The sequence below is a fragment of the Oncorhynchus keta genome, chromosome 17 (genome assembly GCF_023373465.1).
Source record: "Oncorhynchus keta strain PuntledgeMale-10-30-2019 chromosome 17, Oket_V2, whole genome shotgun sequence".
NCBI classification, from domain to species: domain Eukaryota; kingdom Metazoa; phylum Chordata; class Actinopteri; order Salmoniformes; family Salmonidae; genus Oncorhynchus; species Oncorhynchus keta.
The window spans coordinates 21,360,413-21,372,982 of record NC_068437.1 but is presented as its reverse complement, the minus strand read 5'-3'; the positions used below and the strand labels follow the sequence as shown (position 1 = coordinate 21,372,982).

The 12,570-nt window shown below is 41.7% G+C and overlaps 1 protein-coding gene across 1 annotated transcript in view; it reads left to right on the top strand.

The window, feature by feature from the left end:
* Positions 1 to 105: 105 nt before the first annotated feature.
* zgc:173742 (DNA topoisomerase I, mitochondrial) overlaps positions 106 to 12,570 on the top strand; it is a 38,164-nt gene continuing 25,699 nt past the window's right edge. The window contains exons 1-9 of the mRNA XM_035790940.1: positions 106 to 258; positions 597 to 725; positions 1,466 to 1,541; positions 4,438 to 4,487; positions 8,977 to 9,102; positions 9,278 to 9,350; positions 10,391 to 10,515; positions 10,619 to 10,734; positions 11,980 to 12,101. Of these exons, the coding sequence (XP_035646833.1) occupies positions 610 to 725; positions 1,466 to 1,541; positions 4,438 to 4,487; positions 8,977 to 9,102; positions 9,278 to 9,350; positions 10,391 to 10,515; positions 10,619 to 10,734; positions 11,980 to 12,101 (804 nt within the window). The 5' untranslated portion in view covers positions 106 to 258; positions 597 to 609. The remainder of the gene's footprint in view (positions 259 to 596; positions 726 to 1,465; positions 1,542 to 4,437; positions 4,488 to 8,976; positions 9,103 to 9,277; positions 9,351 to 10,390; positions 10,516 to 10,618; positions 10,735 to 11,979; positions 12,102 to 12,570) is intronic.

The window sequence follows — 12,570 nt, the reverse complement described above, 5'->3', positions numbered from 1 at the left end:
TACTTTCATTCCTCATTATATTCCCCATAAAAAAAGCACATATTAGCTGCAGTAAGGCGTATTCGCAGACAGAGGGGGTTGATCGCCAGCTAATTAATTTATTCAACCAATCAGATTCAATAGCGTTGAACTTTAAAAATCTCGCGCTACTTTCTACAGACAGCGGTTTGGAGATTTCAGCCATACACTAAGACAGTTAATTCGCCATTCGTAGCAAAAGTAATCAGTCAAGGCCAAATTTAGCACACAGAAGAAGTGGTAAGCTTGTGGAACTGACAATTAGATATTTCCAGCTAACCACACACCTATAGTTAGTTAATGTAGCTAAGCAAATATGGTTTAATATAATACAGTAGTACGTATGCTAACCCATGTGACCGGGATATTTTGCTCACGCTATAGCAACCCATAGTATTACACTATATTTTGCTGTTCAGAGCTAATTACATACATGCATTTTCAAAAATTCACTTAACGTTAGTTTGTGATTTTTACTGCACTTCCATGCTTGTCAGGTTAGTGCTGCCATCTGAGTTAACAAACGATTCTGCACCAAGCAAATCATTCTGCTAGCTAATGAACGGTCTGTTTTACAGTGCTCTGTAGGAGATGGGCGGAGAGAAGAATGTTGGCCAAGCCAAAGGAGGGAAGGCCAAAGCGAAGACACCCAGACAGAGGCTGAGTGATAAGGAAGGAGGCTCGGGTGGAGACGCACCTAGGAAAAGGTGAGTCCAGACAGTGACATACAATATCCTATATTATGTGCAATATCAATCTCAGTAACAAATCCGCATAGGCATCCATGAAATTGTCTTCCTCACTATCTCTAAGACCCAAGTAGTACATATTGCATTAGCTAGGCCTAATCTGAAACATATGTTCACTGCAGTATTCATTTTTTTTTTTTGTATCTCATTTTGTAAAGATGGTCTTTGCATGTAGGTAGTTAGACACTACCTTTCCATGCACTGCATCCTAACTTCATGTCTTCTATACTCCTGAATTACAGTTAACTGAAACAACAGTCAACATCTTCCCAATATCATACACATCACAGCTCTGTGGTGTAGACACACAGAATGTTGCAAAACAATTGAGAGAAATTAAGTCCCCAAACAAGCCAGCAATTGTAAATCTAGTAACGTGCTACAATGTGTGTGGATGCCTGCTTTCATTACCCAGAGTAGGGTACTCCATCTTTATATGAATACATTAACTCTCATTGATATTGGATGCATTATATGAGCAAACAAATGAATCCAGAGTCATCTGTCACTGGCATGTGTAATTAATGGGATGAAAGAGAAGAATAGACACCTGTAAGCATGACTGGCAGCAGCCTTCTGTGACAGTCCCTGATGACATTTCATGGCAGACTAGAGTTAAGTTGGAGGTACCAACTCGGGGAGAGAAATATGACAATCTTTATTTTTCTTCCTGTCTTTCTGTTCTGATGATCTTACAGTACAAAGCCCAATAAGGAAAGAACTAAAGCCACAGCAAAGTCTCAGCGGGTGGAAAAAGTAAAAGTTCAGAAAAAGGTAAGTACCTTTTTCTTAAATTATACACTACATATTGTGTGTTCGTAGTAGCCTAATAGTTTTGGCAGTGGTGCTATCAACAGGAGCAGCTGTAGTAGTAGCAACAGCAAGTAGGTCTAAATCACCGCTACAGCTTATGGGACTTACATTTGTACTACTGGGTAGTTTTTCCTGAGAAATTTGACTGCAGGTTACATCTTCCCAGCCTGTGCTGCCAGCGTGTCCCTGTGTGAACCCCATGATAGTTGATTCCAGAAGCTCCCCAAACCAGCTAGATAGAAATGGATTTCCTGATACTGTACTTGGACTGGTTCCCAAGGTCCATTACCCTCATACTGAATCTCGCAACATAGGGGTTTTCTCATACAGTGCCTTCGGAAAGTATTCAGACCCCTTGCATTCTGTTTCCATTGATCATCCTTGAGATCTTTCTACAAGTTGATTGTAGTCCACCTGTGGTAAATTCAAATTGATTGGATATGATTTGGAAAGGCACACACCTCTCTATATTAGGTCCCACAGTTGACAGTGCATGTCAGTTAAAACCAAGCCATAAGGTCAAAGGAAATGTCCGTAGAGCTCTGAGACAGGATTGTGTTGAGGCACCGATCTGGGGAAGGGTACCAAAAAGTTTCTGCAGCATTGAATGTCCCCAAGAACACAGTGGCCTACATCATTCTTAAATGGAAGAAGTTTGGAATCACCAAGACTTTTCCTAGAGCTGGCCACCCTGCCAAACTGAGCAATCGGGGGAGAAGCGCCTTGGTAAAGGAGGTGACCAAGAAACCAATGGTCCCTCTGACAGAGCTCCAGAGTTCCTCTGTGGAGATGGGAGAACCTTCCAGAAGGACAACCATCTCTGCAGCACTCCACCAGTCATGCCTTTATGGTAGTGGCCAGACAGAAGCCACTCCTCAGTAAAAGGCACATGACAGCCCTCTTGAGTTTGCAAAAAGGCACCTAAAGGACTCTGACCATGAAAAACAAGATTCTCTGGTCTGATGAAACTAAGATCGAACTGTTTGGCCTGAATGCCATGTCTCACATCTGGATGAAAGCTGGCACCATCCCTATGGTGAAGCATGGTGTTGGCAGCATCATACTTTTGGGGATGTTTTACAGCTGCGGGGACTGGTAAACTAGTCAGGATCAAGGGAAAGATGAATGGAGCAAAGTAGAGAGAGCCGTGATAACCTGCTCAGGACCTCAGACTGGGGCGACGGTTCACCTTCCAACAGGACAACGACCCTAAACACACAGCCAAGACAACGCAGGAGTGACTTTGGGACAAGTCTCAATGTCCTTGAGTGGCCCGGCCTGACCTGAATCCAATTGAAAATCTCTGGAATGACCTGAAGATGGCTGTGCAGCAATGCTCCCCATCCAACCTGCCAGAGCTTGAGGAACTGCAGAGAAGAATGTGGAAAAACTCCCCAAATACAGGTGTGATAAGCTTGTAGCATCATACCCAAGAAGACTCGAGGCTGTAATCGATGCCAGAGGTGCTTAACAAAGTACTGAGTAAAGGGTCTGAATACTTATGTAAATGTGATATTTCAGTTTTATTTTATTTGTTTGCAAAAATGTCTAAACCTGTTTTTGCTTTGTCATTATGGAGTATTGGGTGTAGCTTGATGATGGAACAAAAACAATTTAATCAATTTTAGAATAAGACTGTAGTGTGGAAAAAGTCAAGGGGCCTGAATACTTTCCGAATGCACTGTACATACTACAATTTATTTTTGATTGAATTGCTACGTTATTCACAGGTCCATTGTTTCTTGATATGTGTCAATTTACTTAGTAAATTATTTTGTCTATTACATAGATGAATTCTGTATTCGGTCAAAACACCACTTTCAGTACCTCTTTGCGGTGTCTGTTTTTGTCCAATATGAGTATTTAGAAAAAAGCCCGTTATACCACCTTCATGTTTCACGGTGGAAACCACACATGCAGAGATCATCTACTCTGTGTCTCACAAAGACACAGCGGTTGGAACCAAACATTTCTGATTTTGACTTATCAGACCAAAGGACAGATTTTCACCGGTCTGTCTTGCTCGTGTCGTGGTCGAATTTCTGCAAAGAAACCAAGAAGGCCTGATCCACACAGTCTCTTTTGAACAGTTCATGTTGAGATGTGTCTGTTACTTGAACTCTGAATCATTTATTTGGGCTGCAATCTGGGGTGCAGTTAAATCTAATGAAATTATCCTCTGCAGCAGAGGTAACTCTGAGTCTTCCTTTCCTGTGGCGGTGCTCTTGAGAGCCAGTTTCATCATAGCGCTTGGTTTTTGCGACTGCACTTGAACAAACTTTCAAAGTTCTTGACATTTTCCAGATTGGCTGACCTTCATGTCTTAAAGTAATAATGGACTGGCCTTCTTGCCTTAATATGGACTTGGTCTTTTACCAAATAGGGCTATCTTCTGTATGCCACCCCTACCATGTCTCAACATCACCGATTGGCTCAAATGCATTAAGAAGGAAAGAAATTACACAAATTAGCCTTTATCAAGGCACACCCTTCAATTGAAATGCATTCCAGGTGACTATCTCATGATGCTGGTTGAGAGAATGCTTAGTGTGCAAAGCTGTCAAATGCAAAGCGTGGTTACTTTGAAGAATCTCAAATATAAAATATATTTTTGATTTCTTTAACACTTTTCTTTTTGGTTACTACATGATTCCATGTGTTATTTCATTGTTTTGATGTCTTCACTATTATTCTACAATGTAGAAAATAGTAAAAATAAAGAACCCCTTGTATGAGTAGGTGTGTCCACATTTTTGACTGGTACTGTACATGCAGACCACAGAGTTGCGTGAAGAGCTTTGAGTATTTTATCTTTTGTGCTGAGCTCTGACTTGTTTTTCTGTTTTCCCTCTATTAGGTCAAGGCTTTCAAAACGGAGAGCGTGGAGAGCTTTGATGATGATGTGAGGTGGGCATTTTCCTCTGAGACTGCATCCTGTTAACAGTATTGGTAATGAGAGCCAGCTAATTGTCATGGCTTTGCTCAACTACAGCTCTGTTGAAGTTGTGGCTTGATATTTCTCAAAGTGTCACATCAGCACATTTCTGCTGCCATTGGAAATGTAGTTGTAATCCATTAACGTTTCAAACGGTAAGGAGGTGATCAAAATTAATTATTGTGATTTGGATTTCCAAGAGCCTGGACAGGATCCATTCCCCTTTTTTTTTCAGGGAGTGTTTGCGGTCTATCAGAAAATGTATTTCTTGTTATATTGAAGAAAAGTGTCTGTGGCTCGTCAGAAAAGCAATACATTAAAAACTGCTGTGTTCTGGGGGGATGGATGGTGGGAGTTTTAGGCTAGGTCTGAAAGGTACAATCCGCTACAGATAACAGTATCGGTTTTGCTTCCTTATAGTCACACTGACAAAGTGAATGACATGTACAGTTAATTCTCTGTTTATGGACTCTCTCTTAGACTTACTCAGGCTGTTTCTCCCTCACAGACGAACCCATTGGCATTTCAACATTTTTCCTAATCCTATTGAAGTCTACCTCTCTTGCTTAGGAAATGGAAAGAATATGTTGATTTGCCATACAGGAATGAGTTGTTCGGATGAGTTAGGTTACATTCAGACAGAACGTTGGAAGAAACTGAGAGAATATCCAATCATTACCCATCTGTACTGTTGTCGGTGACAAGAAAAGGGGGTGAAGGGTTGAAGGTCCTTAAACGGATAGGTCGGGATTTTGGCAATTTACTTCCCCAAATTCAGAAACTGGTGAATACCATTTTTATGTATCTGCGTGCAGTTTGAAGGAAGTTTAATGACTGGATGTTCCTGTAGACTTCCAGCCGTTGCGCTAACGCTAGTTAGCATTGGCTTGCAAAACTACCTCTCTATTCCTTCATACTGGACACAGATGCATAAAAATGATATCAATATCTGACTATTGGGAAGTATATAAAGGACCGCTGACAAATTCCCAAACTATCCCATTAAATGCATCATCTGCGCTGCCAACTCTCATGCATTGGGCGCGAGACACTCATTTTTGCCCTGTTCACACACCACACCTCTTTCTCAAGCATTGAATAAAAGTTCCCTATTTAATTTTTTGAATTACTCCACTGTGAATTCGGTGTGTAACTTATTTTTCAAATCGGAGCAATTCTACATCATGAGTGTTGTATCTGCACCAGCTTCACCTGGTAGATCCATAATTCTCCTACCACTGCACTGTGAACTGTGGCAGATTGAAGCTTGTGATTGGTTTAGTAAGGGTCCGGGACCAAGGCGATTGGATGCCCATTTGTGAAGACGCCCCTCACGATTTAAAGTGGAGTGCAGTCACGGCAGACTGTACAGGCATGTTCGCTCTCCACTTATCAACGTTTATAACCTCAATTGTCAAAAGAGCAGCACGGCAACTTGTAGTGCTGTTTTTGTCTATAATTGTTGCAAAATGCTTTGTGATAATATAGCTTACTACTAGGGATTTATTCCACAATTTAGATTAGCCCAAATCTATAGCCCACATTATTCCCCTTGTTTGATCATTGGCAATTTAGGACTAGGTTGATAAGGCTATAACAACGAAAAGGCAGCATTTAGAATACATGTTGTTAGGGTGACCTGATTTGTGTAACTATATTATGAAAACTACAAATTGTGAACCCAAATGTAACTGATTCTAGTGGGCAAGCGGGATACCTAGTCAGTTGTACAACTGAATGCATTCATGTGTTTTCCTCATTTAACCCAATCCCTCTGAATCAAAGAGATGCGTGGGGCTGCCATAATTGACATCCATGTCTTCGGTGCCCGGGGAACTGTGTTAACTGCCTTGCTCAGGGGCAGAACAACAGATTTTTACCTTGTCAGCTTGGGGATTTGATCCAGCAACCTTTTGGTTACTGGCCCAACACTCTGACCACTAGGCTACCTGCCGGGACAATTCTTCTGGTGTAATTGGTCTATTCAAAATCTGATTTGCCATCTTGTCCTCAAACTCTTTTTATTCTATTTATCTTCAATGAAGGCTGTGCATTTATGGACCGTTTTGAAAAGTGTGGTGTGGCTGTCATAAAATGAGAATAGGCTATATTGAAATGCCTCTTGCCTCAAATATCTTGCTTTGTCATTTATTCCTACCGAAATGGTAGGCAAGATATTTTGCATGTATTCCTATGTAGAGTAAGATTTTGCACATTGGCCTCAACCACCTGTAAATTAATATTCATTTGATTTTTCTTGATTGTAGGTTAATTTTGTAGAGGTGAAAAGTTTTTGGGGAACATACAGTGGGGCAAAATAGTATTTAGTCAGCCACCAATTATACAAGTTCTCCCACTTAAAAAGACGAGAGGCCTGTAATTTCCATTATAGGTACACTTTAACTATGACAGACAATGAGAGAGAAAAAATCCATAAAATCACATTGTAGGATTTTTAATGAATTTATTTGCAAATTATGGTGGAAAATAAGTATTTGGTCACCTACAAACAAGCAAGATTTCTGGCTCTCACAGACCTGTAACTTCTTTAAGAGGCTCCTCTGTCCTCCACTCGTTACCTGTATTAATGGCACCTGTTTGAACTTGTTATCAGTATAAAAGACACCTGTCCACAACCTCAAACAGTCACACTACAAACTCCACTAAGGCCAAAACTGAAGAGCTGTCAAAAGGACACCAGAAACAAAATTGTAGACCTGCACCAGGCTGAGAAGACTGAATCTGCAATAGGTAAGCAGCTTGGTTTGAAGAAATCAACTGGGAGCAATTATTAGGAAATGGAAGACATGCAAGACCACTGATAATCTCCCTCGATCTGGGGCTCCACGCAAGATCTCACCCCGTGGGGTCAAAATGATCACAAGAACGGTGAGCAAAAATCCCATAACCACACGGGGGGACCTAGTGAATGACCTGCAGAGAGCTGGGAGCAATGTAATTAAGCCTACCATCAGTAACACACTACGCCACCAGAGACTCAAATCCTGCAGTGCCAGACGTGTCCCCCTGCTTAAGCCAGTACATGTCCAGGCCCGTCTGAAGTTTGCTAGAGAGCATTTGGATGATCCAGAAGAAGATTGGGAGAATGTCATATGGTCAGATGAAACCAAAATAGAACTCGTCGTGTTTGGAGGACAAAGAATGCTGAGTTGCATCCAAAGAACACCATACCTACTGTGAAGCATGGTGGTGGAAACCTAATCCTTTGGGGCTGTTTTTCTGCACAGGGACCAGGATGACTGATCCGTGTAAAGGAAAGAATGAATGGGGCCATGTATTTTGAGTGAAAACATCCTTCCATCAGCAAGGGCATTGAAGATGAAATGTGACTGGGTCTTAGCCAGTCTCCAGATCTCAACCCCATAGAAAATCTTTGGAGGGAGTTGAAAGTCCGTGTTGCCCAGCAACAGCCCCAAAACATCACTGCCTTAGAGGAGATCAGCAACAGTGTGTGTGAACCTTGTGAAGACTTACAGAAAACGTTTGGCCTCTGTCATTGCCAACAAAGAGTATATAACAAAGTATTGAGAAACTTTTATTGACCAAATACTTATTTTCCACCATAATTAGCAAATAAATTCATTAAAAATCCTACAATGTGATTTTCTGGATTTCTTTCTCTGTTTTTTCTGTCATAGTTGAAGTGTACCTATGATGAAAATTACAGGCCTCATCTTTTTAAGTGGGAGAACTTGCACAATTGGTGGCCGACTAAATAATTTTTTGCCCCACTGTAGATCAGGTGTGGGCCACCAACCCTCTTGGAGAGGGGCCTCTCGTCAGGAGATTTTGAAGGGATAGTTCACCCAAATTACATTCACATATTGCAGTTTCTTTGTCCATAAGAAACCAGTCTATCGTGGTTAGCCACTGCTAATATGAGCATTTTCTAACAAAAAAATCTGATTTTAATTGTGTCCCCCAGTTAAGGACCCCCTGGCTAGGGGTGGAGACAATGACATTCCCCATAGGAAATCTCACTCCAAGCGATTTTCAAAACTTGGCATCCCTGTACATTATCCTGTTCCGTTCTGCCTGTAATGGGAATTAGCATCTACAGCTGTTTTCTTTTCCTTCCATCCAACCATTTGAAATGAAGCAGTACTGTAATTAAGTTGCAGTGGTGGTTGTAATGTTGATTTATTAATTTGGTCAATTTCCTTCCCACTTCCAAGGCATACTACAGGGAAATACAAGCTTGCCGTCCTATTATTATACTATCATCAGGCCCTTTTCTATAATGTTTAATCACTGTAATTTTGTAGTTACATGTGGTCACTAAATGGTGTACTTTTGGATTGAGGTATTACTCTATGAATAGCTACGTCTTACTGGGAAGTAAAAGGGGAGCACAGCAGGATGTGGTCATGCTTTCCAACCACTTGATATGGGAGTGAAAGTGACTGGTCATTGTTCAGTGTCTCATCGTGCTTTCCTCAGGTTTAATTTGGCTGTAAAAGAGGAGCCTGAAGATGGAGACTTTGTGCCAGAAAAGAGGGGGAAAAAGAGGAAAAGACCAGAGGATGAACCCATGGAAGGTCCCTCGTGTTCCAGTGCAACCCCAATGTGAGCAGGTCTCCCTTATTTATATGCCCTCACTCCATCTGTCATTCAGTTACCCTATGACTAAGTGTTAGTAACATGCGAACATCAGTTCCACCACACCACTACCTGTTGGAGGTGAGCAAATAGTTTTGCACATTGTTGCTGTACACAGATGTTATTTGCTGCCTTTAAATAGGAAATTGAAAGAGAAGGACGGGGCTGACCCGAGGACAGAGAAGAACACAAAGGAGGGGATAAAGAAAGAGAAGGTAGGCATCTTCCCCGCAGTCAAATGTTCTAGTTTTTAGCTGTTTATGTAGTAGCATCATTTTCCCCCACTTTTCACATGAACTGCGAAGTGGAAAATATATCTGAACAAAAATAAACGCAACATGTAAATTGTTGGTCCCATGTTTCATGAGCTGAAATAAAAGATCCCAGAAATTTTCCCATGTGCACAAAAAGCTTACTTCTCTCAAATTTGTTTACATCCCTATTTGTGAGCATTCTCCTTTTGCCAAGATATGCCACACCCTTCAGGTAGGTAGATTATCAAAAAGCTGATTAAACATGATCATTACACAGATGCACCTTGTGCTGCGGACAATAAAAGGCCACTCTAAAATGTGTACTTGTCACACAACACAATGTCACAGATGTCTCAAGTTGAGAAAGTGTGCAATTGGCATGCTGATTGCAGGAATGTCCACCAGAGCTGTTGTCAGATAAATAAATGTTAATTGCTCTACCATAAGCTGCCTCCAACGTTGTTTTAAATAATTTGGCATTATGTCGAACCGGCCTCACATCCCGCAGACCACGTGTAAACACGCCAGCTCTGGACCTCCGGCTTCTTCACCTGCGGCAGTGTCTGAGACCAGCCACCCGGACAGCTGATGAAGCTGAGGAGTGTTTCTGTCCATAACAAAGCCCTTTTGTAGGGAAAAACTAATTCTGATTGGCTGGGCCTGGGCCTGGCTCTCCAGTGGCTGGCCTATGCCCATCCATGGCTGTGCCCCTGCCCAGTCATGTGAAGTCCATAGATGAGGGCCTAATTCATTTATTTAAATTCACTGATTTCCTTCATATGAACTAACTTAGTAAAATCTTTGACATGGTTTCATTTATATTTTTGTTCAGTAAATATTTTATTGTGTAATGTTAGTGCTTTGCGAATTTGACTCAGATGGGTACAGCTGAAATAACAAACAAGCTTTGTTTTGGGACATTTTACAATGGGCTCACTGATTGTGTAAATCACCTACTGTGTAAATTGTCTTGTTTCTGTGCTGCTGTCTTGATCTCCCAGAGGCCAAAGAAAGAGGAGGCGGAGCATCCAGTCACTACAAAGAAGAAGTCAAAGGAAGAGATTGAGGCAGCAAAAGCGTTGAAGATCAAAAAAAGAGAAGAAGAAGAGCAGCAGCGCTGGAGATGGTGGGGCTTGTTTGTTTTTCTATATGCCCGACGTGTGGGAGGTGGTTGTATGAACCTTTTTATGAAAGAGAGGCTCATTCTGAAACGCACTCTTGTCCCTCAGGTGGGAAGAGGACAAGTATGAGGATGGTGTAAAATGGAAGTTTCTGGAGCACAGGGGTCCCTTTTTCCCACCGGAGTACCAGCATCTCCCAGACAACGTTAACTTCTACTACAATGGTCAGTACAGCCCTGCTGGTCTGAAGGTTTATACTCACCTCGTCAGATCATCGACCATTTGGAAGTAAACACTTAACACTTCTCAAAGCGAGGCTCTTCACTCTAAATATCTAAGTAGATTCCCTGGCATGAGAGTTTCGCTTTCAGACTATCCAAGCATTCTGTCTGGGTCAGATTGAAAGTTGAATGTTGTTAACACTTTCTCCTCTATCTACGACACTCTGGGGAGGATCCTTCCTTTCATCATTCACCCCAGAAGATTGTTCCTCAACGCTGTATTGATTTGCATGGATCAACAGCTGCCCCCAAAGATCAGCCTCCTTTATTTAGGGCATACAGCCCAGGGATGTCTGGCTGGATAAAACATTTTGATTGAGAACCATAGTTTTTACATGTTTTTTTCCCCCCATAGTGCAGCCCTGACAGCTCCTATGTCAAAAGAGTAGGTTTGATAAGTTAATCCCTGTGTGTAGTGAAGTCCCTCTGGGGCCAGGCCTCCACAACTAATTCACCCATTGGAGTGGTATGGAATGTAAATCCACAGCCACTCACTGCAGGTCTCTCTCTCTCTGGGCATTGATTGGCCTGCTGAGCCGGCTCCTAGGGGACCTTTGGGGATGATATTATGGCGGGGAATTGCCAGGGACTATACGATATTATCACAATACTTAAGGGTCTGATACAATATGTATGCAATTCAATACTGTGATTGTGATTCCATGGTCCAAACATGTTGCTCACCATTTGTCTGTTGCAGATGGACAAAAGAGCCATGAGAGAACGAGTTTTGATCAGTCATGGAAATTTGAAAACAATTTGGCTCCATATTTAAAAAGATGGAGAACAAGCTATGAAGGACAATTACTGGCGTTTTGGTGCAGGTACAGCCAACTAGTGCAACAATAATATAATCCCCATCACTAGTTTATATGGTGCATTTGGTTCTGACTAAGCTCCAAAAGCCTGACTGAGGTCACAGCTCCTCTAGTCACTTGAGCTATTTCTATAGTGGTGCCACTTCGCTCCCCTATTTAGAGAACATGACAAGGACAAGATTTACCAAGCATTTGCACCTGTTAGTTTCTGACAGTAATACAAGGGGGAAAAAGTAAAGCTGAGTCCTAAACTATTCTACAACATTATATATTTTTCCCTCCTAGGACCTGCAAGCTGTTTACTGAAAATGTAGCCCAGCTAAGATTATGGATCTTATGGAACTGTGTGTGTGATGTGCTTGTTCACCAGGTAAAGTTGTGAAGCTGGGCCTTGCTGCAGAGGAGGTGGCCCTGTTCTTTGCTCAGATGCTTGACCATGAATACACCACAAAAGATGTGTTCCGAAACAACTTCTTCAAGGACTGGAGGAAGGTGAGGAGTGACGGAGGAAGAAAAGCCTAGAGAGACCAGCCCTTGAAACATCTTACTTTGTTTTCTAAGCTTGTTCTTGGAATAACATCAGTGGCTCAAGTTGTCGGTATAGCATATTTAAGATTTAAAAAAATAAAATAAAAAACATATTTTGGAGTTGGAAGTCCAACCGAGAACCAAACAAGTAGTGGTTGAGAAATGTGAACATCGGGACTCTATACTGTTCAACTAATAGAGATGTTGAATGTCCCTGCAGAGTTAACTATACTGAACAAAAATATAAATGCAATCATTTCAACGATTTTACTGAAGAAAATGAATTAAGCCCTAATCTATGGATTTCATATGAATGGGCAAGGGTGCAGCCATGGGTGGGCCAGGGAGGGGGTGCCAGGCCCAGACAATCAGAATGGGTTTTCCCTACAAAAGGGTTTTATTACAGACATAAATACTCCTTTGTTTCATCAGA